This window comes from Aspergillus fischeri, genomic scaffold, assembly GCF_000149645.3.
Source record: "Aspergillus fischeri NRRL 181 1099437636264 genomic scaffold, whole genome shotgun sequence".
Taxonomy (NCBI): Eukaryota; Fungi; Ascomycota; class Eurotiomycetes; order Eurotiales; family Aspergillaceae; genus Aspergillus; species Aspergillus fischeri.
In genome coordinates, this window is record NW_001509762.1 from 5230789 (window position 1) to 5255974 (window position 25186).

The following is a 25186-nucleotide window of genomic DNA, read 5'->3' on the forward strand; positions in this document are numbered from 1 at the left end:
ATGCATTTGTATTGGCTGCAATCTCGTACCTACTTCAGTACCGCAGGTTGGTGCGTCAGTGAGCAGGTGTGTAAGAGGACAGGACTCGAAGTTATGTCCTACATCATGCACTGCGCAGTCGGCTGCATTAGCGTAGAGTGAGTCGAGTCTCTTGCGTTATCCCCGCGCTGAGAGCATCAGAACCTTTCTCTGCTTGTCAACTATCGTTTCTTTCGCTACTGATCGTTTACACAGGCAAGGAACTGATGATACCGATCGTGGCCGAAGAGTCCTACAGAAGCCATACAGATATGGTGAGGCCTTTTTTCTAAAGACGTCACTAAATTTCGAGTGATGGATAGACGTGAAGGAGGAAGAGAGGCGTCTTCCTGGGTAGGCGACGCCGTTCCTTGATGTCATCGTGGTCTTGCTAATGTGTCTAATGAGATCGAGCTCAACCGAGCCGGTGTACCTTCCTCAGATCGGCCTCGCCTGCCCCCGTTCTTCAAATTGCTCTCCTCTTTCCTTCCAAGCACTGCCTCGATAATTTGGTATCGGTCGCACAGCCACCAGGTGATGACTGTCAAAACTGTCAGAGGGACAGATACAACGGCTAAGATCCAGACTTGGCGAGAGATCTGCAAATTGCCCTTGTCGTTGAGATGGACAAACTCCGTTGAGAAGAAATTCTGTCCCAGTGTCAATGAAAACCTTCGTTTACTGTTCTCTCACTTACTGATACTATTGTGGTTGGCAGATACACGAGGCCGATGATTGTCAAGACCTTGACCGCTGCGGCATCCCGAGCACTTTGAGCCTACATTAACGCCTTTGTCGTCAGCCGTCTAAGAGGGATAAGTGACTATACGAAGGCCGTTTGTACTGACCGCCAGCTTAACCATCTCCTCACTCTCAATACGGGAGGCATACGCAAGCTGTGTCAATGCGGCCGCTTCTTCATAAGCAAGCAGATCTGAGAGGTGCAAGCACTGCGCAACAAGTCAAAAGGGTGACAAATTTCCTGGTTCGAGCTGGTAGACGTCTTACCAATTGCTCTGTAGATTGAACGCGCTCTCTTAGCACCTTCGCGCGGTTCAAAGATGTCTGAGCTTCTGCGGCATACCCTTCAAATCCTTCGATCTTGTGACTACAGATGCAAGAGCCTGTGCCATTGCAACTGGTTTGGCAGTGCCGTCTGCAGGCCTTGCCGATACGACTGATGGAGTCGACCATTGTCTGGAGGATAACCAGCATATCGGTGATGTAATCTTCCAATTGCTTCAGACGCTGCCGGTCTTCGGCACTGACATATATGCTGCGAGGCTCCCCATTGTTTCCTCTCTGAAGGATATCAAGGACTAAAACTCGGTTTGCCTGAAATCATCTTCGTCAGTGTCGTCTCTTGTGATATTGGCTTCTGACAATGAATAGTAGAAGCCAGCAGCATACTATTTGTTTGGACTCGGCCTCTAGCCAGGCCTGATAGTCCATCCAGCCTTTCAAACTGTCACTGACGATGCATTCATGGATAAGAAAATCCTGGCGAAATGTGTCATTCTGAGACACGTTTTCGGGGAGACGGTGCGCGATGGATTTTTCCGCCGCATGCGAAGGCGCAATGAGGATGAAGACAGACGTGCTGCGTATTGAGTTTTGACTATGCCGGTTGGGATATAACATTTTGTGGTAAACTCCCGTTTGACGTATCGACCATGGACACACTCCTTTATCCGTCGGGCTATTATTGGGTTCCACACGTCGGATCACGTAGGCGAGCTCTATCCCATCAGTCAACGTCCCTCCCTTTTAGAAGAACCCAAGAGGATACAGGGATCCTCACCATCAACTCGGCTGTGCGTATTTTGCTTGTTGTTCGCCCGGAAAGGTGGGAAATCGTACTCATTCTCCTGAAATTTGATCCCAAACGTCAATATGCATCGCCAAAAGTGATCGAACACATTATGGGCTGCTAAGAGGTGCTCGATAGTCTCGTATGAGATGTCCAGCGTCGTCCAAGATCGTAGATGGCGAACTGTGTAGATCTGAATGCAGCTGGAGGCATCGTTGTCCGTCTGTATCCGGAAGAATTTCCAATTAGTATGGGATTCCTTTAAGAGCTGTTCTTCGACCGATGTACCTCTTCGACTTGGCATAACTCTGAGACGCCATTGATTTTGACCGGCGATTGCGGTCGAACAGACCATCGGCCGTTGGCATCTCTCGACTTGAATATTGACGTGAGTTCCAGTTGCGGTCGATCTTTATGGGCCTTGAAGAGCCGGTCCCTTCTGGACTGAATTTTGTCCATCAAATATGGATCGATCCGAGTCCGATTAGACAGGTGGGCCATGGTGGGGGTGTCTGGTGCGATAATGTCCCAGCCGATCTGGCCCTTGACTGCATACGTGACATGGCATCCTATATACCACTCGACAAGAGCCGAGCTCTGTGAACTCTGGTCTGTTACTACATGGAATACAATGTCTACTTTACTTAACGTGAGGCTTAATTGAGGCGCAAGAAGGCGCCTGTGTCTCTTTAGCCACACGCTGAAGAGTCAGATCGTGGTGACTCCCATTTGACGAGGCGGACACCTTGCCCGTGCCGTCCGTCAGCCCCTGAAGGCAGAATAATGAGTAGACTAAGGTACGAAGGAGACGATGTTTGTTTGACGATCAGGCTGAAAATGGTGGGAACGAATACGGGCGATACGCTTTGTGCTACCAAGAAACTCGGCCAAAAACGACGAGGGGCTGCCTGTCACCTTCCTGTCTGGCCAAGGCATGCCTTGCGCCAGGTATTGTGACCAACCGCCGCAAAAATTCCTTTCTTAGTTATTACTAGGTTGGTATCGCTCAGCTCTACGGCATGTGCCTGTATATATGATTGGTCATAATTCAATGATGATCCCTGTTTCATGCAAGCGGTCAGTCTGACCGTCACAATGACCCAGGACTATGCCGACCTTGAAAACGCCTTCGGGAAGGCTGCTACGATCAGAAGATGTCCATGGAGAGGAAAGTATGTGTATGGTGTGACCAGCCACCAATCGATTCCATTATATCATCGTACAAGCTACCCCGAATATAGACAATATGAAGTCGTCCGACGGGCTGATTGGGAGCCCGAAGCAGAACAATTGAAGCAAGCGTATTAGGGGTGTGCCACCAGTACCAGCGGTGTGCCTATGCAGATTTCCGTAGGTCCAAATCTTTTTTCTGGTCGGTTTCGTTTATGAACCTCGTATTCAGTGGGTTTGAGACTTTGCCTTGATGTTTTGAATGTCCAGTCCAGCGTGGCCTGCAGCTAAAAGTACACCCGGCAGTCATTGATCATATCCTGTATCGGAGATCAGTCTGTTGAGCAGGCTGAAAAAAGAAAAGCCAAACGACACTCACATCTATCAAAATTGATGTTTGCTCTCTTTGATGGTCAGGAATGTAAATTTTGTATTGATCCAGGCGTAACTGTTGCGCGTTGATCAGCGTTTTCCTAGTATGGCTCATCGAACAAATGGCAGTCACCTCTACTCGAAAATTTGACTGACCGTATTCTTTCCTGAGCATCTTCACCAATTTCCGGGGATCCATATATTTCCCCTCGACGATTCGAAAGGGCGTGGGCCTGTAAGGACAACTTCGGCTCATCTTAGGATGCCTGAACGTATATTTCTAAGATTTACCCACGAGAACAAAAGAGGACAAGAGAAGGACGATATGCGTATATGCGCAGGCAACCATACATGATTGAAGCCATAGCTACGCTAACGATGGGGATGAGCATGTTTATATTCAACTCTGTCTGACATCTCCAGCAAGCAATGATAAGCAAAATGCATCATCCCTTGTCAAAGTTGTACAATCCGCGTCCTCCCTTCCGAGGTCCATACAGCCACCTGTTTTAGAGATCCAATAAGAGGGTACATGTGTCAGCCCGACCCATCAGAATCAGGCTGAGTGGTACATGACAAAATCTCATCCTAAAGAAAGCAATATTAGCGCCTCGTGACTCTTGACGCAGATACACCCAAACAAAGGTGTCATCTCATCCCTTCCAATATTGCATGTGAGCAGCCAACCAACCTGTGTAAGACTCTGCGGCGCTGTGATGTGCCATATCCCCATCTTTATCTGCGAATCGCATTAGCCTGTTACTGCAGGGTGGTGGCTTGCACAGCCCCGGGCAGCGCGGGATGACGGGAAGTCAAAAGGCAAGCAGACAGGGGTTCTGTCCTTAGGGCGAGAAACAAACACGAGGCGGAATCACTTGTCCCAACTACTCCATACCTTCGGGCGTAGGGCAGTATCTTGAAACATGGACATGGAAAAGTACTTCGTACTTACTTGGACCGTATAGGTCTTCCTGGGAAAGCGCGCCCTCAGCAGTGCCAGTAGCTTCTGTTCGTCGATGTAGCGGTTCGTGAATGACTGCTCGACCATTTCTTCGTTTGCCCCTGTGGCTTGGCTGGGTCAGGTCAGGTCATCGGGTGATGCGATGCTGATGCTGATGCTCTTGATTATGGGTATGGTTCTATTCAGGTATGGTGTTGGATTCAGCCTTGATTTATGTGGTGTTCTTGCGTGATTGAGCCGCATCTCGGCTCTCGTTGCTTTTGCCTGAGATTAAGTGCCCATGTCTCATGGTATGCGGTGCCATTTGTTTGCTTGTTCGTGTGATGGATGCGTTGGATGGGTGTTCGATGCGGATTTGCCGGCGGTTTGGGGGACAGGATACCGTCGAGGTGGAAGTAGATAGGATTGGAGATCGTTGTTGACGTGGTGCATAGGTGTTGGAATAGAGGCTGATGGATGGGTGCAAGGCTGCATCAGGCTGTAATGCAATACCTTTTAGTTAGGCAATGATGGCAGATGACCAAAGATTTCTGCGAAAGAATAAGAAATTGTTACTGGAGTGTTTACCTTGTCGAGCGGTTATTAATTACTTCGGCTATCCTTGGTCGTATTGTGCAGGGTACTGGGTGTTTCATGTAGCATGTTTATTGGCCTGATAGATTTCTGATTGGCAATAGGAACTGATTGGTTGTATCTTTGTTCTCCATCCATGCAATGTACCTTAGGCCTATGTCGCATCAGTTGTGTTTAGTGGTTCGAAACAGAGGGAGGGAGGTCCTCTATCAAGGCAATGGCCCGGTCTCCGAAGTGGAATGGAGGTCGAAAGTATGATCTTGCTGTGTTGGAAGAGGTCGATTTAAAGGAGGCTTTTGAAATAAAAGAGCATTAGACTATTCGAAGGAATAAATATATCTACCAGCTGAGAATCGATTCTCTTTTAGGCATACCAGCATCAAACTAGGATATACATGCCATGGCTAGGTTGCATATCCACTAGCCTACTGGTTATAGAGCTTTTCTCAGACGAGCGAATTTCGTTCTTAGAGATTGTACTTGTTGGGGACAGGTTTTCAGGTCACACCAGAGCAATTCAAAATTTATATAAATACAATCGAATGGCACTCATTTCCTGACCTTCTATCCGAATTCAGACAGTCAAAAGGGCAATTCAGCGAGGACACTCGATGGGTTTCTTGAACCTCAAGACCGTGTACCTAGAGCTTAGAGCAGCCGAGAGCAATGGTCCCACCCTGTGATCTAAGTTAGGACCAATGGTTCTCAAGAGCCAATGGAATCTTGGAAAGAGACGTACCAGGAGGTTGGCCTCAGTGCAGCATTGAGGAGCAGAGGAACATTCTTCAGTCCATGGGTGACCTTTACAGGAAATCCGTTAGCACAGGTCGATTGCCAGAGTATATTCTGGTCACTCACAGAGCAGTCCTACGGAACCAACTATCTGGGCAGCATTTATGCCAAGACCAAGCAGAATAGGGTCCAAAATGGGATCCAAAGGAGTGGTCAAGGAGCCGCAGCACAGTTTCGGTTCAACGCATTGGGACAGATCTGTGGCGGTTTCCTGGTTCTCGACTCCATGGACCTGGCCAGCGATCTCCTCCACCCGCGACTTCAGAGCAGAGGTGGTCGGATCCTCGGCGGGGATGGCCGCGGTGACGGCTGCAAGTGTGAGGAAGGTGACAATGGAGAGCTTCATATTGAATAGTTTGATGGTACTGCTGAGGTACGTGGAGATAGAGGATGTTTGAGAGTCTCGGTTGGATAGTGTCTTGATTTGTGAAATGACCTCGAGATGATTTCGAGCTCTTTATATCCTCACTGGCAGAGGAAGTTACCCAGGGAGCCCTTTGAGAAAATCTATGAGATGGTCCATTAACCCAATCATGTTGTCATGATCCTTATCTCTAACATCCGGAAATATGAGGTTGGGCCTCGAGGCCCAGTGAGTACACAACGACATTCAGCCGGAAAGACGGCGCTGATAGCCAGCGTCACATTCGCAAGATTCGGTTGAAAGGAGATCTACCCATTAACGGATTCAAGATAAGCGGAACCGAGTTTGGGAATAGATAGAGAACAATGATGCTGCAACCGAAAACCAAGGATATATCATGGCTCGGCGCTAGGAAGATCGTCGCCAGGAACCATATTTACCCAATGAAGCGTTTTAGTCAGGTCCGTAGCACTTTCGGAGGCGGACGGCACTGAAGGCCAAGAATAGGTAAATCCAATATTTCAGCAAAAGAGTCAGTAGTTCGAGGAAATATAGTGATCCATCAACTCATGTGAGAATTCCTTATCTCAGTGGATCTGGAACCCTGAGGCCACTCTGGACTGGCGTCGAATCGGATCAGTGATGCGCTGATGATCGGCAGCAAGGTACCGGCGATCTACGGAGTCTATGGAGTCTCAATGATAAAGAGCTGCATGAGAAATAATGAGCTCCATAGTGAGGCTTTAATTGGGACCTAAGCGAAGCATCAATACAATAGTCGAGTTGTTTTTGGTTTTGAGGACCTTGCATGGTGGCGCCCTCTAGTCTCACATACCAATTCTTGGACAGCTGGACGAATAGGGTGTGAATAATGGGCAGCAACGACGGTTTTAAGCAATATTTAGATTCATAGAAACAAGCATAAAAGGTCGATGAAACATGGAAGGGGGTGTAGTTTAGTGCCTCATGATATGGCGAAACTTCCAGTACGTCTCGGTTGGATCAAGGACATCTGATTTTCTTTTCAAGGAGCACCTGCTGTTTTGAGTTTAGCATCTCAGTCTTTCATTCGGGTGCTTTCAGACTTGAATATCATCGTCTTTTTTATATTCACCGAGTTCTTCGAGTTCCTCGTCGCCAGTATCCTTCTTGTGAGTAGTACTTTGTGTCATGGTTACTGTGCCGTTTTGATCACCCCTGGCCTATCGTCCTTATTGTCCGTCTGCTACCTTGGCCTTTCTCTTTAGAGCGACCCCCTCACCTAGATCATTTGTTAGGTCGCTTGTGGAAAAGGCCTTCTCAGGTTCGGCCTAGAGCACATCACCTTGGCGTTTTGTTCCCATGATTGCTGTGCCACCATATGCCTTATTAATGTACGACGATACATGCATTTTGCAGAGCGAGCCTTTTAAGGCCCACACAATCCTGTCCATCATCTCGTTGCTGAAGCTTCTTACATAAGAAGATCCCGAGGTGGATGTTCTTGACGTTAAATTGAAAGCGTGCCAGGTGATCCGCACGTCCCAGTCCTCTTTCATGGGCTAGAGCATGCTGTACTTTAGGAGACCGTGTGTCTCGCCACTCAGTATCTGGTTTGAATGTCGCCGATCCCTTTGCCTCGCTCCTTCGGCTGCTCCTAACTCAAGTGATCATTCCAGGTTCTACCCACCAGGGCCTCACCATGTCTGAACGAATCCATTCGAGCCATTCATCATTGTCTTTGAGGTTGAGTACTTCCTGTAAATCCTTCTTAGTGTTCTGGAATTTCTTTGCTTTGAGGCCTGTGTCCTTCTGTCCAGTATCGGGTATGTCCATGAAGATAAAATCAAATTGTGCATTGTCATCTGCTGCGTTGCTTATGGTGGATGTTCGAAAAGGGTTTCTGGCAGATGGGGAGATGGAGCTGGGAACATGGAGATGAGAAGGGAAGATGAGGCTATATATAATCCTGCTTAATATTTGATATTCAACTTTCAATGAGCAGAGTGGAACGAGTCAAGGCCAGTGGATAGTAAGAATGAACTGAGATAATAGTAAGAGAATAATGATATCTTCATATTGACCTTGACCATAATTGTCTCTCGCTTTCCTTTCACCTTAGCCTTCTTTCAGATTAATAGTCTACTACTATAGATTATGATTATCTTGCAGTATTAATTCACCATCACTGCAGACTACAGAGTAGAGCAGATCAAATCATGAAGCTATCCACTGAAAGGAGTAGATATTCCCAGTTGGGTATAGTGGAAGTGGCGCTCAAAGCGAGTGTGGCTGATGGAGCCAAGGCCACCAGCCACAGGGACACACAACCCGCAACGCAAAAATTCGGGACCGCGAGAATCGACCCGCCGCCAGCGCACACACCGTTCGCCGTTTCTTCTTGATACCACCGACGTTTTCTGTCACTGGGTATCTATCCTAGTATCTATCAGACATTATGGCGCCTATGTCCATTGCAGACCTTGTGGCTGCCCTCCCCGCTGAGGACACCTGGGGCCCCGCCACTCCCTCCGACAACATGCTCGATGGCGTTCCCTACGCTCCTTTCTCAAAGGGTGACAAGCTTGGCCGTATGGCTGACTGGACCGGTGATGGCAAGGATCGTGACAGGGGTGGTCGTCAGGCCTACAACCGGAATTACAGAGGTGAGTCCCAATCGTCCCGCACGTCTTTGAGATTGGTGTACTGACCCGGACCAGATCAACAGGTTTACGGCGCGGGCACCTCCAGCTTGTTCAACATCCAGGTCGCCGAGGACGAGTCTTCCTTCTCCGTTGTCGATAACACCCGCACATCGACCAAGCGTACCTTCGCCCGTGGTGGTGGCACTGTCTTCCGTGGCCGCGGTCAGCGTGGTGTCGGCCAGAGAGGTGGTCGCGCTGGCTTCCAGAGAGTCGGTGCTGGCCGTGGCCAGGGCGGCGATCGCTACTATGACAACCGCTCTGCACGCGGCAACCGTGGCCGTCGTTTTGGCTGGAAGGACTATGACAAGCCACAAAGAACCCGTGAGCCCTCGGTCAACGTCCGTCCCGACTGGACCATGCTGGAGGAGGTTGACTTCAACCGGCTGTCCAAGTTGAACCTCGAGGCTCCCGAGGGTGAGGATCTGGACTCCTATGGTTTCCTCTACTACTACGACCGGTCTTACGACAAGGCCCCCGTCAAGAACGCCGAGCGTAAGCTGCAGGCCCTTGAACGTGCCGCTTACAACGTCACTACTTCTCAAGATCCTGTTATCCAGGAGCTCGCCGAGAAGAACGAGGCGACCGTCTTCGCCACCTCGGACATTCTGTCCATGCTCATGTGCGCTCCTCGCAGTGTCTACTCGTGGGACATCGTTATCGTCCACCAGGGCGACAAGATCTACTTCGACAAGCGCGAGGGTGCTTCCATCGACTTGGTCACCGTCAACGAGAATGCTGCAGATGCCCCTATGGAGACGACCGACTCTTCCGGCAAGCAGGAGTCGATCAACACCCCCAGTGCTCTTGCTCTGGAAGCCACATTCATCAACCACAACTTTGCTCTGCAGACCGTGGTGGAATCCGAGGAATCCAAGGTCACCTTCAGCCACCCAAACCCCTTCTACAACGCCGCCGAGGAGACTGAACCACTTGCCTCCAAGGGATATAAGTACAGACGGTTCGATCTGTCCCTGCAGGGTGACGAGGAGCCTCTCAACATGATCGTCCGTACCGAGGTCGACGCCGTCATGAAGAATCCCGTCGGCGGCGAGGACCAGCAGTTGATTGTCAAGGCTCTCAACGAGTTCGACAGCAAGGCCCCCGGCTCCGGTGGCGCTCTGGACTGGCGCAGCAAGCTCTGGTCTCAGCGCGGTGCCGTCGTGGCCACCGAGATGAAGAACAACAGCATCAAGCTCGCCCGCTGGACCACCCAGGCCATCCTCGCCAAGGCTGACGCCATGAAGCTTGGTTTCATCTCGCGTGCCAACCCCCGTTCCGCCACCTCCCACGTCATCCTGGGTGTTGTCGGCTACAAGCCCCGTGAGTTCGCTGCCCAGATGAACCTGAACCTCGGCAACGGATGGGGTATCGTCCGCACTATCGTCGACCGTATCCGCTCCCTCGATGCCGAAGAGGAGGAGGACAAGGTCAAGAAGTACGTCCTCATCAAGGACCCCAACCGCCCTGTCATCCGTTTGTACAGCGTGCCCCCGAACACTTTTGAGGAGGATGACGAGGCCGCCGAGGAGCAGGAGGAGAAGGCCGAGGAGGAGTCCGAGGAGTAGATCTGTTGATGTCATTGATTTGCCATGATCGCACGGAGTATAATGATGTCTTTCCGATTATAGTGTGCATATTCAAAAGTTGCTTAGATTGATGGCATGTCCGGCATTGCAAGACTGCCTTCTACCGGGTCTACATAATCATCCCTGCTGCAGAGTCATGTAGATATTCGGTAGTCTCTCGTAGAGAGGTATATAATATCCACTTGGATAGAATCGCAAAGCCGTCTCACGCGTCCAGTCCTTGAGGATCAGTGTCGAAACCTTCCCGCTCGGAGTTACTTCCCAAATCGTCATGATTCACCCCTCCATCTCGACTCGTTCTCCACAATAGGCTCCTCCTCCGAAGTGAAACAAGCCAAACCTTGATCCCCAGTCCGGGCGGCCACGCTCCGCATTCCGCACGGACAACCCGTTCGTTCCCAGCATTGAGCCCTATCAAGGTTTCCGTTCCAGTAGATCAATCCAGATCGTCTAGTGAGCATGAATTTGAGGCCCAGGCATATATAATAAACACGCGTTTTTACTCCGTAGCCTCAGCTTGTTTTCCATTAAGGGCTAAAATATGGATGATTCGACCTTACGAATCTCAGTCATGCGTCAGAATCGCCAGCCAGGACAACTGGCCGATTACCGGGTTCGGGAAGGAGGTCTACTACTACTAGCACTTAGGAATATCGTATGTGATGGGACGCCCCCGATCACGGCAGCGAAATTTTCTTATGGGTGATGTGGGGATGCGGCATGGTTTGTCTCGAAATTGGAGTACGAATAAGGAAGGACTGTAGGTGTGTGGTATGCAGGGGCGTTAGCGTGCAGAACTGCAGGACTGCAGGTTGTTGACTGCAGGTTCTTGCCTGTGTGCTGGATTGGTTAAGAATGCTGTCAGGGCGGGAGAGCGTCGAGTCTGACAGGCGGTACATGAATGTCTAGATCGTAGGGTAGAACCCAACTTGATATACGTGACCGACTTCAACAGTTCAACAATGAAAAGCTAGCGAGTAGCTGTTTTACATGCCATACTTTGGCCTGCAGAAATTAGACATGAGGATCAAGGTAATCCTCGGGCTGAATCCGAAAAAAAAGGGAAGGCCAGTAGAGACAAAGGTCAAGGAGGGATCGAAGAGCAAAGAGTGGCAAGTTAGGCATCCCAGACGCCAGAAAATAAAGAACCAAGAACCAGTCATCTGTTCCATGAAAGAAAAAACAAAAGAAAAGAAACGAAAGGAGGCTAAAAAAAAAAGAAAGAATCGCCAAACCTTCCATTCACTTACATCCACTTTTTCTGAGAAGGAAAGAACTCCACACTCCCCAGTCCGCTTGAGAAAGAGGTATCAGATATCACATCACGAGTACATCGTATCGTCGCCCGCGCAGGAGAACCTGGTATCCACCTTGGACCCCAGGACACTGCTTAGACAGTCCATGAGCTCAAAGTCTTCGACAACGGCTCCAAAGCCGTAACATCGTACTTTGGTGTTGAGCGTCTCGATGATGACCTTGACATCATCCTTGGTCAGGGTGCGGTACAGTTCGTGGTTCTTCAGACACTGCAGCGCCATGATTGGGGTGATCTGCCCCTCTGTCACGAGCTGTCGACTGAGATTGAGTAGAGTTGTTAGGTTGGCGTGCGGAAGATCGTAGGTTTTGTGTGGATAGGCCTGCTCTGGCGTTGTGTTGGCGATGTAACTCGGCGGGGGGCAGGTGGCCATCAGAGCGTGGCCTGAGAACGGCATGTCCTCGTCATCTGCCTCGGTGACAGATCTTCGGCACAGATAGTCGGTGTGCTCGCGGCAAGGGGATTCCAATCTGCACTTGTTAGCTTTGATTGATAAGACGGGTGGGCGCGGGCAGCATACGTGAGTATAAAATCGATCTGAAGCTGGGGGTCCACCTCGAATATACCCCCAACAGCCTGGACAGGTTCTTGATTTCGAGCAATGGCCGATAGATCGAGATTGGCTGGTATCTCGCACGACGAAGCCGTCATCATGGCAATAGGGGGTGGAGGAGTGATTTCGTGTGTGGGGGATATTTCCACCCGTTCCATCCCAATCGCCAGAGGACTCAAGTCTGACGAGACGTTCGATACTGTGGTTGGTGGTGTGGTATAGGTGTTGCCGTTGGAGGCTGCTAGTGCTGCGGGCGCCTGAGATACCACACTACTGCCGGCCAACGGGCTCGACTGGAAACCTCGGCCTGCTGACCGTCGTTCCGCCCTGCGACGCTCCAAATCCGCCTCAAATTGAATCCCATGTGCGGTAAGAAGTTCCTTCAAGATCGCATTCTCATCGTTCACCGTCTGCAGCATTTCTCGATGCTGGACAACGGCGAGGTTCGCTGCAGACATCTCCTGAGTGAAAGCCTCCCGGAGTCGGGAAACTTCAGTTTCCAGGGACCGGATATATTGCTCTTTGCGCTCGCGGTGGGTTCTTTGTGCCTGCCGATTCAGTTCCTGTCGTCGTGTCAAGGCAGGCCTGCTGTCTGGCTTGGGACCTCGTCGTTTGGCGGGTTGGCCATCTAGTAGGTACCATCCTGATTAACGGTGGCCAGGAGGCACCCAGAAAGATATGGAATACAAACCTCGGGTAACCTTTTTCTGCCCTCCAAAAAACTGAAAGAAGTTTGTGCTCATTGAGGTGGGGGTTTTCAGGCTGGTTTGTGAGGGGGCTCCTGCAACAGCATCTGATTAGCACATGTATGTACACTAAATCTCAACACAAAGAAGCCAGGCAGCAACAGATCTAAGAGAGCCCGACGACATCACTCTGAAGCATTCCAGAACTGACAAACCGAATGATGGATGGAATGTCATCTGATCAATGACAATCGACCCTGCATGGCCAGAGAATGTCCATCTGCGACTTTGACATGACGATCACCCGGCCACATTCCATGAATTTGGAATTAAGCATTGCGGATGGTTCATATTGTACATGGGTAAAACAATGGGGCTTGTGATGGCTCAAGTACACCGGCGGCCAGGGAGGTACAATGATTTGAGATCCAAGAACAGGAACGCGGAGCGCTATGACCTACCCCGTGTGTGTCCATAGTCCACGGGCATAACCCCTCCGTTCATTGAAGCCATTGTGGTGATATTTGTCTGCGAACAGGCTCAGAGATATCGGATGCGACCGGCGCGTTTCAAAGTAGACGGAGGATCGCAACTTCGATTGGACGTAGTCGAGAATTAATGGCGGCTCTAAGAATACCCTTGGGCTTCAATATTGACATTCAAAGCATCTAGACAGTCTGTCAGTTTTCTCCTAAGGATTATAAGAGAAAGAATATATGGCACCCGGGGTTCTCACCATTGAAACTTCAACTTCCACGATTTGAACGCACGGAGCGAACAGCTTCCCCGATGCGCACACGATAGAATTGACTTGAAGAGCAGGCCACAAGTTTCAAACAGATGTTTGGGAGAAGTCCAGACAATCCTTAGATGGCGACGTGATGGAGGACAATGAAGAACAAATGAAATGATAAAGGAACGGAGAGTGTAGCAACGCAGAGATGGAAAAGTGATGAGTTCAAGGAATGGATTTTTTTTTAGGTTTCGAACGGTTTTTGGAGTCTGAAAGGCAGAGAGGGCCACAAAGACTAAGAGTGAAAGACGAACGGGAGTGGGACGGGGAACTAGGAGTGGGAGAGACTTCAGAAAGATCGACTGAAAGTGTACGGAGTCGACTAAAGTGACTGGTAAAATCGACGGCAGCCAGTAGGGTCAACTATTTATTAGTATGAATGTATGATCGTGATGTAGTAGAGATCAGTTTACGGATAGATCGGTGGCTAACGACTCCGTAATGCGCCTTGCGAACCATCATTCTTCTTCTTATTATTATCTATCTACCTTAAGAGTGCTACTACTACTACTGTACTGTGTAGATGAACTAAACTAGGAACGGTGATCCCACCTGGACCAGGCGATCGTCCATGGGCCAAGGCCAGAAATGGGGGACTACCCGCAGAAACCTGGTTTTTGTTGTGCGCAATAAAATAATCACGAGTCCTCCATTGTTCCTCAGCGTCTACTTTAGTCGATCGACTTTTGACTTTTTGACTTTGGAGTCTTGGATATTTGAATTCCCGACGCTAGTCATCTAGTGGTTACCACTCCGTACTATGGTAACTAGGATGAGTGGCCCGGCACACTGGAGAATGCCGGGGAGATCCGTTCCTCAATAATCTCGAGGAATTCATTCAGTAACAATGTAATAATTTGAGATACTTAAGCCTTGATCTGTGCTCACTATTGCCACCTGCCTCGGAGACCCCGTAAATCTGTCTATCTATATTCTTTACTTAGTAAGGATAGCTAGATAACTACCGGGTAACTCCTTCGAGCTTCATCTCTGTAGACCTATGGTCGGCGCGAAGCTCAACAGATCTGGCCGCGGGTCGACGAAAAGTGGAGATCTGGTTGTTCTTTAGCACCGCGCCACCCGGTTTCTCTCTCTGCTAGATAATTTCTGCCCCTCAGTTACCGATAGAGTAATAATACGGAGGACACTAACGACTCCCGTCATTACTAATACCTTAGTACGCTCTCAGTTGAGAGAACTGAGAAGGCTATTCGACAGCGATCATCCCCAGAATCAATAGGTAATCAATAAGGGTAGTGACAAAAGCAAAGATGGACGGTTGGAAACCCTTGCAAGAAGAAATGCATCCACCCGTGTGGAGGAGCAGAAGACCCAAGACGTTCGCATCACCTCATGTGCGATCGGCTAGACAGACTAACTCTGCAGTCAATAGTCATGTTCCTACCTTCCCACTTCAATTTCAATGCCAGTGAAGGCCATGGATATGATCGTTCACATTACTGACCAATGATAAGATAGGACCCTTCTGGAGAAGCAATGCTCGTGTCCCTGATTCTTGTTGGTAAGAGCTGTCGTAGGCTGCATTCTGCCCCTGTCAGTGTTCCCTTCAGAGTTCCGACTGGGTAGTGCCACTGTGGACGCAAGACCCAACGAGGTGGACTCGACCTCATTCTCCAGCATTTCATGTGTAGGAGTTAGATCAGTCATGCTGCGTCACCCACCATGTGTGTCAACAATGGATCTGATTGACGAGATCTATCGCTTTTGTAGGCCATTCAGAGCGCTTGATTTCTCTGTAGACCAGCATTAGCCTAGATAGATTGAGAGATCTCAGCGCTCGGTCCGTCTGTCACCACACTAGACCAGGACAGAGTAAGCAATCTCATAGATAGACTAATTTTGTAGACTCGTTCGGTCTTGTATGTTCTCTTCCAAGAGAGCGTCCAACATCATCCGGACACCATTTGTTGGGTTCTCTTCTCAGTCTCTGCTTCTGTCCTTTTTTTCCCCTCGTTTCTGCGTAAGGGGGAGGAATGCAAGCAATTGAGCACTTCAGCTGTCTGACGGGAACGCAAGTTGGAACGTTGCTCTTTACCAAGCTAAGCAATGGTGACATGCAGCGGGACCTGAAGTGGACGGAAAGGAAACGGCAGAACAGGATCGTTGCATAGAAGAAACTCATTATTTGCCTGCTTCAGTATCTCGCATCCTTCCCTGCAGATACTCGAAGTCGATACTATGAGCGTTGGAAGCCTACAGAGGTGATGTAACTTAACCTGATCATTACACTTCTTCAATTCCTTTTTTTTTTCCCCTCTTTATTTGTTGCCCACCTCTCTCCCTTGTTGGTGCAACCTTTGCGTGACGGTCTCGATTCGCGTCGGGGACCAAGACAATCGCCGGTATCGATAAATTACTCTCTGGAACACCTTTTTCCGGGTATGGGCGAACACGTTCGAAGACCGATCTTCAAAAGTAATTGTCAGAATCCCGAATTCAGAGATAGGAAATCTGGTCCTTGCTTGTTGGTAGTACGGTACTACTTGGTAGCGCATGACCATCAACAGCATAGCATAGCATAGCATAAGGAAGCTAATGATGAACAGCTATCATCACCGAGTGCGACCATAGCCGTGAAACTTACCTAAACCAAATCGATACTCAAGGTTCCCGATTGAAACACAGAACCCTGGATTCCTGGAACCGAGTAGCGTAATCCTCTGAGTCGAGGCTGGGAGATCGGCGATGCTCAGACCCCTCAGGAAGAGACTATTGACTGTCGATGGTCGATCGCTAGCCTCAGGCCGCCAGGCGCCCATAGAGGAAAATCAACGGAAACCACTGTCCCCTCAGCTGACTGGGATTGGTGCCTTGCAGCCTGAGACGGCCAAGTCTGGACCTTCAACTTTTTTTTGCTTCTTCCAACGGCACCAATCGAACACTTCCTTGAGTTGATCATGACGATGCACTAGCTACGATCTGAGCATCATCTGCTCATCATTTTTTTGCATTCAGGCTGATTTAAAGCTGATCACCATGCCCAATCAGAAATCCCGATGTTCTTGCCATGAAGTATTCCGAGATCCTCGTCCACATCTCCGCTCCTAGCGGAGTCCGGGATGATGTCCGATACCGAGCTCAGGTCGAGGCTATTCTTGGATTTCAGAGTCTGTCACGGCAGCTCATCACCTTTTCGTCCGATGAGCGTCGAGGGAGCCATGGTGCACCGGCTACGGGGCAGTCAATGTCTACGGATCAACCCGTTGATGCAGACCCCAGGGGAGAATCGAAATGCATTCAACCGTTTCTTCCTAACTCACAGAGCACGATTCCCGATGAAGATGTGGAAGTGGGACGCTCCAATGCAGCCAGATCCACCCCAGGACATGAGGGACTACCCAACGCTACTGCTGGTTCAACAACACTAACGATCAAAGACTCGACGATTCTTCCAGATTCCGAGGTTGATAATGGCCATCAAATCAGCCCCGTCTTACTACTTCCTCAGCCGCAAAATGAGCGCGCTGTAAAAGATTCGCTCGAGAGTCCGCTCAGTGTCATACCCGACTCGCAGCCAGAAGCGATGCGTAGCCAAGCTGAAGGCCGGCTTCGCCCGGTCTCCTATGTAGCCCTTGGCTCTCCTCCCACCAAACGACATTGTTCAGGGTTATCGTCGATGCTACAGGAAGTTACACCTCTCTCTGACGCTCTCATACTTGCTCCCAAGCTGAACGAAGAGCGCCACAGAAATTGCGAGTCGGCTGATCCTCATCCTGTTCTGCAGATCACCCCACAACCAGATCCCGAGAGACCACCACAAGTATCCCTTGATGGTCTTCCACTAGCCATCAAGCCCTCGCTTCCTCCGGTGTCCAAGGAGCAATTTGTAACCCATGTCACCCCCACTCTGGCCATGTTGACAAGGCGTTTGAAACCAGCACGAACGTATAAGCCTGTGAAACAAACTAGGGACCTGGAGCAGTTGGAGAGGGGCCATTGGTACCTTCACATCAATATTGTGCAGCTTGAAAGAGACAGACCCCTTGGTACTCCTGGTCTACAGGAAAATGAGGCTCGGAACTGGGATTTAGCCTGCTTCTCCCGCTTCTGGTCTTTTCTGTCGGATTTCATCTCTAAGGACGGTCGGGCTGGTTGGGGTGTCTGGTGCATATTGGAAGATGCGCCTGAAACCCTCTGCTCAGATCCAACCGACCGCCAGATCATGCCACAGAGAACGACAGCGCCGATCATATCTGACGGAAAGACTAATCCCCACAGCTTTGTTCGGCCCGTGATACTGAAACTCTACGCGTGGGGGGAGATCGCGCTTCATATGTATCTCCTCCTTTTCTTAGCCAGCGAACGAAGAATTCGCAAAATGGGCGCGCAGTGGCGAGACGGTCGCGATGAAGTAGTCATTGAGATGCCCTGATACCGCAATTTGATATCTAAAAGCCCCAAAGATATCTGATGACGTCATCCTTCTGGCTTGGCTTACTGGCGAATCATGAATGGCCTCATCAATAGACGATTATTGCAAGTCTTTTCATATCAGTAGGCATCGATATGCTAACTGATCATCCCCTCTACAAGACTACAAAGTCTTCCGCAGGTGGATAACTAGATGAGACGAAGGTCATGATCGGACGGATAGGGCGGTGGAGCCGATGTGATACGGATATCTTGGCTTACTCCTTCCGCGTTTTGGACGCGTCTAACTAAGCCTGACGGACAAACCATCAACAAACGATGAATATATCACACTGAGTCCTGAATCCGTCGCGCACATTGCTGTTTCGACCTCATTGCCCTCGCCCATAAATAATTGTTATCATGCCTCCGAAACGCTCTGCTTCGAACACGTCCTCTAGCGGCTCTAAGAAAGCCAAAGTGGACAGCAACGCAAGATCGGGCGGCCCCCGCACAATGAAGAGCACGCGCTGGTCGCGAGTCTCCGGATCTGGCAATGCTGACGCTGCATATAAGTCCTCCATCGAGGATCCTGTGAAGGCATATTCCTATGTATGCATCTGTCGGCTGCCGTTGGACGATGGAGACGACCGGAAAGATGAAAGCGATCGGGAAGACGAAGACGACCGCGAAAATGAAGATGACAGGGAAGATGAAACGTCCAAAACCTCCTGCGACGGGGGCAAGACATGCCTGTGCAACAAGCCCGCAGCAGAGCACCCTAATCATCCTTTAATTCTGACCAACGCGGGCAAGAGCAAGTGGTTCACTCAGCATACTTTTCTGGACCTTCGCTGCCCAGATGCCTTCAACATGTATACCTTCAACGACCATGAGGGCTATGGCGCGCTCGAGGTCGTGCAAAACCTATTCATCGACTACGTCGAGGCCTTCTTTGATTGGGAAGAGCAGTGGGCAGTTTGCGAGGCTACAGCGATGCTATACATGAGCGACGCTTTAGGCCCGTTGAACTCGTAAGACCTGGTGAATCACGCTGTTTGAAAGTAAATATGCTGACCCTCCTTCCTTCGACTACAGCATCGACGATTCCGCCGCCGTCTACGCCACCCTTGTATTGGCTGGCCGCACGTTCCTTGCGATGCTCGCGCAGCTCGAGCACCTTAACCTCCTGAAGCCAGATTCTGAGGTTAAAAATCTCGGCTTCATAATGGCCCTCTACATTAAGCTTGCTGCCACTGAGGACATCCTTGACCTCGACGATGTCGCCGACGAGATCAAGAAAAATAATGGAACGGACGAGACTTTCACCTTTGTTCGGTCGAACTTCCCCTCCCACATCCTCGCCTACGCTAAGAAATACAACATTAAACTTGTCGGGCCCACGGGCATTGACGAGGTTATTGAGGACCTGGATGACGGGGCTGAACTGCCCGAGCGTGACGAGAAGCCTTTCGGTGACCCCTGGAATTTGGGTGGCGCTACCAAAGAGTACGTTGACAATTACGCCTCTTACCATGACGGCCGGAAAGGGTTCAAGACTCGCCCTGGCGGCGACGCCCTGGACATCACCACCTGGAGTTCAGCAGACCGCAAGAAGGCGAGCTTTGACGGTAAGGACCCCCTCGGTAAGGAAGAACGTGACGCCATTAAGAAGGGGTTGGTCATGTCTCTTGCGTAGCCTGCCGTGGACTAAGTCCGTGGCGGATTCCTCGTACGGTTGTACCTTGGCATATGTTATACGAAGGGGATTGGATTTTGTTTGGCGGGGTTTGGGATTATGTTCATATATAATTACACGTTTATTTCTATACAGAGAATCACAGTATCGCCGTTTACGGCTTGCATCTTCAGAGTTTCAGGGTTGGAAAGGGTCACTTTCTGTACCAAGCAGCTTATCTATGATCAACCTGAATCACCAATCTCTCGTCCGAAGTCTAAATGTATCTGGGGACATATTCATCAGAAACAATCCATTAACTCCTAGATCTCAGCCGCAAGTATGGTACACTTAAGGGGATGCCGGAGGTTCCATGAATGAAATCCCAAAGATCCTTGAAACAGGAGAAAATAGAAAGGAAAGAGAGTACAAGTGATAGAAAAAGAGATACCAGTCTGATGAAAGGAGAACCACGCCAGTGATAATGTGACAGAGGAAAAGAAAGCAAAAAGTGTATGGCTGAATTATGCGGAATCACAACATTTATCAAAGTATGTAAAGAGATTTTCAGTCGCAGATTTTGATCCGGACACAAAGAGAGCGAAACCGAAGGGACGAGCACATCCCTGAAAGGAGTTGGCGACCGAAGGACTTAAGGCGGAAAGAAGGGGATCCAGGCGAAAATCCGGCTGGATCAAGAAATGATACTTGTAACGCGCAACTTAGTAATTCAATTCACCACTGCCTGCTCCGCCGACAGCGTCGAGGTCCTCATAGCTCTTAATGCTGCGGCCCTGGGTGGCTTCGCGGGGTCCCATGCCCTGCTGGCCAGGTCCCGATCCCATCGCATCAGGAAATGGACCTGCTCCCATCAATGCAGCGGCGGCAGGGTGGCCAGGAGGAATATACGGCATTGCACCACTCGCTCCCATACGACCTCCGGCACCGTACATGCTCGGCATGCCGCGGACGGGACTCAGATGACCTCCACCAGAAGCGCCTTGACGGTTGCCGCGCCGGTCATACGGTCCGGACCGGTTGTTGTAACGACCCCCACCACGACGGATGACACCAGGATGATGGAGACTAGCAGCATGCTCGCCGGTTACCAAGCCATTCGCGTTCCAGGCCTGGTTATTTACGTTCATGAAGCCCGGAATACCAGCAGCGCCGGGGAGACCATGGGTTCCACCAGGGATGTTGACGTTGTTTGCAAGATAGGGCGGTAAATTGGCCAAGCTGAAACCACGAGGGGTGCCGGTCTGATTTTGACTGGAGCTGAGAGGGAAATGACCATTGCTGTTGGCATCGGAACGCGAGGGGGCGATTCGAGCAGGATCGAGAACGTAAGAGTTGACCAGAGAGAGCTATTGTATTTGTTAGCTGTAAGCTCAATCGAGTATCGGACATGGTTGCGCAACTTACATCACTCTTGATGTTCTCAAACCATTCAGTGTGGCGTTTCTCCACATGCTTGCGCCAGAAGTGCTCGGCCTTGAAAAGCTTTGTGCACTCCGGCACCTTACACCGGAACTTCGCTTCATCTTCCTGCTTGACAAATTTCGATAATTCCTCCTCAAGGGCCTCCTCCACGGGCTTGCCACCGAGTTTTCTAATATCCACATTATCTGGCTCGAGAATCTGCAAGAGCTTATCTTCAAAAGTCCGGACCCAGTTAAACGCGCGCTGAAGCTGTTGCTCCGCCTTAGACAAACGGTGCGTTCTCTTCTCCTCTACAGGCGGCTGTTCCTCTCCCTCTTCGCTGGGCTCCTTTTTCTTCACAGGGAATGGCTGTCCAAGGGCACTGGCTCTGGCGACGGCTTTCGACTGGCTGGTGAGGCCGGCTCGCGGCCGACGAAGATGACCTCCAGGACACTTGCGTGCAAGTTCGTGCACCGAGTCACTCTCGAAAACGCAGAAAAAGCAAAAGTTGTAGACTCTGCGTAGATATTCGACCATAAGGTCCAACTTTTTCTTCTTGGCCAGAAGTTCTTCATCATCGACTTCGTCATCGTCCCATCCTTCTTGCTCTTCACCTTCTTCCGCTTCACCCTCGTCAATATCAGCGGGGTCAAAGTCAGGTTTCCGCTTCTTGACAGTGACAGGGCCTGTGACAGGAGGCTGAAGCCAACCCTTTCCGCGCAGCTCCTCAACACGGTCTTCAATTTTGGAATAACCGTCGGCGTTTCCACCCATCTCAGCATCAAGCTTACAGACCAAACGTCGGGCCAGTTCAAGGTCACGTTCAATCCGCTCTGGGGCGGAGAATAGATCCCACAAAGCCTTTTTGCGTGTCTGGGAAGGTGGAACGTGTACACCGACATGGCACACAAAATCTCCGTGAACGGGATCATGGATCGTCTTGTCGTTGACAGCTTCCAGTGCCTTCTCGGCCGCAGATACAGTTACAGTCCCATTGGCACCCTGATCATGATCCATTTCCTCGCCTTCCTCCTCTCGACCATCTCCTCTCTCAATCACTGCGCTCTCTGGAGCTGGGTGGAGCATAATCCAACCCATTCGGTGGAACTTCTTCGAAGGATTCGGATCGCTTAGGCTGAGCCACTTGAAGCCGCCGTCCTGCTCCCCTAGATGCTCCTTGCAGAATTCTTCAATCTTCGCGCGGCTCACATTGGGTGCCAAAGTCTTAATAAGCAAGGCCGGCTGTGACAAAGCCTCATCGCGCAAGTCGCCACCTCTGACAGGAAGCAAGTCCAAAACACCCAGTGTCTCGCCAACGGCAGTTGTTTCGCCTTCTTCCTTCTCGATAACACCGCCTGCGCCATCGCTTTCAGTCTTGTAGATTCCTTCCAGGGTGAAATCGTCAAACAGACCGCCTTCAAGGTCCCGCTCCCATTGCTGATAAGCACCCACACGGAAATCCATCAGGCGTCGGCGAAGAGGATCCCTGACTTCGGGAACATAGCGCTCCTTGAACCACTCCTCATTTCGATGATGTTGAACAAACGTCCTTGACATCTTAATTTGGAGATCGACCTTGTAAGTGTCATAAGCGGCCTGGATCTGCGCCCTTTCTCTTTCCCGGTCCTCGCGAGCCTCGCGTTCCCCCTTGACACGATCAGATGGGCGCCGTCCGCCGTATTTTGCGCGATCTTTCTCCTCTTTGATGGATTGCTCAGCACGCCACCATTCTGCGAACCAATTGAATCCAACTTGAAAGTCAAGGTTTAACGGGTTCGGAAGAGGGTTCGTTGGAAGTGGTCTTTTGCCAGACTCTTGTCCAGGAACGTAACGGTCGATATTGGCAACGGTTGGCGACGGAGCAGCACGCCGGTCCTCGCGCTCTCGAAAGGGATTCTCGCGAGTCGAGGCGTAGTAATCGTCGCGAGAAGGGCGGCGGACTGAGGGTTCGTAGCGATCAATCATAACTGGAGAGCGAGAACGGCCCCGTGTACCGCGACGCCGGTCTTGGGCTCCTGGGAAGGGCGGAGAGTGATTAGTTTCAAAATATCGTTATCAGCTGTTCTTAGGTACTCACCAGGTGACCTGCGCCGGTAAGAATCCGTTTGCGTTCGAGCCGCGTAAGGATCCCCCTCCCGGTTCCTCCCGGGTGATCCAAAACTCTCGTAGGAGTCCATTATGGCGCGTGTTACAGCGCGTAAAACCCTCGAAGCTGGTATATGTTGATGTCACGGGGTACGTGCAGTTACGGCGCGAGCGTTCTGTGGTAAGAGAAGAGCACGGTGCGAAATGGCAGTGACTTAAGAAGGCACGGACTGGTCGCGTGCGAGAGCGAAAAACGCGGAAGTAAGCTAAGACCCGACATCGTCAACATTAGAACAAGTTCGTTCACTTAATATGAGTGTCTGACAGCTTGTACGCTGTAAAGGATGATAGGGACGGGTCGGGGTGAAGAGAAGATGAGGTAGTCGCCCGTAGCCTGGCGAAGGAGGATATGGAAGACATATTGACAGAAGAACGACAAGAATAAAGCGAGGAAAGAAGGAGCATAAGTATAGGAGATGAGCGCGCTCCTAAGAGCGAAAGAGAGAGTTGAAGAAAGAAAGAGTAGAGATATGCGACTGAGGTACGGAGAATCTCGAGGGCTGTGGACGGCGCGACGATGATCGACGACACCCAGGTAAGACAGGTGGAAAAGACAATAGATGTCGGAAGGCAAGTATGTCTGGAGTCAACGATGGGGGAGCTTCGTCCCGAGAGGAATTGAGCTGGGAATAGAAGGAAGGCAAAAGACAAAGGGTGACTTGATAGTGACAGGACACACGATGAAATGAGAGAGATGATGGGCAAGGCAGGCAACCTACAAGTAGCCTTTGAAAGAGGTATCACACACCAATCACGTCCAATCTGACGAATCCAGACGGAAAGAGACTGCTGTTCCCCCGGGGACAGGGTCTGGTGGTTGAAATGCAGAAAGAGGAAGCAAAGGAGATAGCTGAGAGAGGGAGGTGAGAGAGAAAGAGAGAAGAACTGCAAGTTGACTGGCGGATGCGAACTGATGACTAACACTGACATTAATAACTATGGTGAAGAGGTGAGGCTGGTGGCTGACCGCCTTGTCTAACACTAGTCCTGATTGGAACTGGCACTATCATGGAGCAACAGCCTCGTCAGCTAGCTACCTATGGAGTACTTCATAATGATTATGACAAAGTTATAAGTGTCTTTTAAGGCTGTTATTCACAAACTAAGTAGACAATCAGACCAGCACTCAACCGGTCACGCTGTGTGTCAAGCCGGATATGCTGGTAAGTATGACTTGATATTTGTACATACAACATTCGGGGGAATTGCCCGTTGGGAATCACAAGAACAAACTCGCAAACCACGTTGGACAGGGTCATATAGAAGAAAATGAAATGAAACCAAATTTATGAAAAATCAATAAATAAAGAGACATCGAGGAGGATGAATGCACAGATGAATGTCCACCTCATGCCACTACTCCTTGGCAGGCAATCGTGTGTTCTTTGATCATCAGCGCCAGGTATTCGAGATTCGCGGATCAGCTAGCACATAGTGAATCAGACACCTGAGTGGGCGCTGCCTGATCAAAGAAAACTTTCATGGATTCCAAGGGAGATCGAGGCCAAGTAAAGGCGAAAAAGGGTTAGGAGGCAATCAAAGCAGGAAAACTGCACATGCAAATCAAGTAGATGCAGGATGGGCTGACTTGGCCCACAATCCTCCAGTCATGGGATGCACCTTGGAAATCCCTCTGTCGTATATCCATCAGCATTCGGAGGCTTGCTCAAACTAGCTGTCACTATATCAGTGGTACCGTGTCACTCCGTCAATCATTCTTTGGTCCTTATTTTACCAGTGATGGATTCCTTCCTTCTAAATCCCAAACATGACCTCGAGTAACATGAAAAACGAAGGGGCAGAAAAAGACAAAAGGCGTGGTCGAGGTTGCAGTGTATATATGACAAGGGGACACTGTCGGCGACGGGCACAAGACCTGGAGACGCTGCTATT

The 25186-nt window shown here is 50.2% G+C and overlaps 7 protein-coding genes across 7 annotated transcripts, besides 2 other annotated features; 3 read left to right on the forward strand and 4 right to left on the reverse strand.

Moving 5' to 3' along the window:
* Positions 1 to 824: 824 nt before the first annotated feature.
* On the reverse strand, positions 825 to 1659 carry NFIA_089880 (uncharacterized protein; the record flags this gene model as incomplete). The annotated part of the gene is made up of 3 exons (XM_001260926.1): positions 825 to 968; positions 1027 to 1353; positions 1429 to 1659. 3 exons carry the CDS (start codon positions 1657 to 1659, stop codon positions 825 to 827), a joined length of 702 nt encoding a protein of 233 aa, XP_001260927.1.
* Positions 1660 to 5545: 3886 nt separating this feature from the next.
* Positions 5546 to 6042, reverse strand: NFIA_089890 (hydrophobin family protein; the record flags this gene model as incomplete). The annotated part of the gene is made up of 3 exons (XM_001260927.1): positions 5546 to 5581; positions 5644 to 5705; positions 5763 to 6042. The coding sequence occupies 3 exons, from the start codon at positions 6040 to 6042 to the stop codon at positions 5546 to 5548; spliced, it is 378 nt and encodes a 125-aa protein (XP_001260928.1).
* A 2455-nt stretch (positions 6043 to 8497) lies between these two features.
* Positions 8498 to 10309, forward strand: NFIA_089900 (eukaryotic translation initiation factor 3 subunit D; the record flags this gene model as incomplete). Its single annotated transcript, XM_001260928.1, has 2 exons — positions 8498 to 8705; positions 8760 to 10309. The coding sequence occupies 2 exons, from the start codon at positions 8498 to 8500 to the stop codon at positions 10307 to 10309; spliced, it is 1758 nt and encodes a 585-aa protein (XP_001260929.1).
* Positions 10310 to 11652: 1343 nt separating this feature from the next.
* flbB lies at positions 11653 to 12941 on the reverse strand (the record flags this gene model as incomplete). Its single annotated transcript, XM_001260929.1, has 3 exons — positions 11653 to 12115; positions 12166 to 12826; positions 12890 to 12941. 3 exons carry the CDS (start codon positions 12939 to 12941, stop codon positions 11653 to 11655), a joined length of 1176 nt encoding a protein of 391 aa, XP_001260930.1.
* Positions 12942 to 16203: 3262 nt separating this feature from the next.
* Positions 16204 to 16224: a microsatellite.
* Positions 16225 to 16705: 481 nt separating this feature from the next.
* NFIA_089920 (uncharacterized protein) lies at positions 16706 to 18070 on the forward strand (the record flags this gene model as incomplete). The annotated part of the gene is made up of 1 exon (XM_001260930.1): positions 16706 to 18070. One exon carries the CDS (start codon positions 16706 to 16708, stop codon positions 18068 to 18070), a length of 1365 nt encoding a protein of 454 aa, XP_001260931.1.
* Positions 18071 to 18471: 401 nt separating this feature from the next.
* Positions 18472 to 19747, forward strand: NFIA_089930 (uncharacterized protein; the record flags this gene model as incomplete). Its single annotated transcript, XM_001260931.1, has 2 exons — positions 18472 to 19082; positions 19147 to 19747. The coding sequence occupies 2 exons, from the start codon at positions 18472 to 18474 to the stop codon at positions 19745 to 19747; spliced, it is 1212 nt and encodes a 403-aa protein (XP_001260932.1).
* Positions 18688 to 18764: a microsatellite.
* Positions 19748 to 20448: 701 nt separating the features above from the next.
* On the reverse strand, positions 20449 to 23325 carry NFIA_089940 (putative arsenite resistance protein Ars2; the record flags this gene model as incomplete). The annotated part of the gene is made up of 3 exons (XM_001260932.1): positions 20449 to 21093; positions 21152 to 23163; positions 23226 to 23325. The coding sequence occupies 3 exons, from the start codon at positions 23323 to 23325 to the stop codon at positions 20449 to 20451; spliced, it is 2757 nt and encodes a 918-aa protein (XP_001260933.1).
* Between the last annotated feature and the right edge of the window lie 1861 nt (positions 23326 to 25186).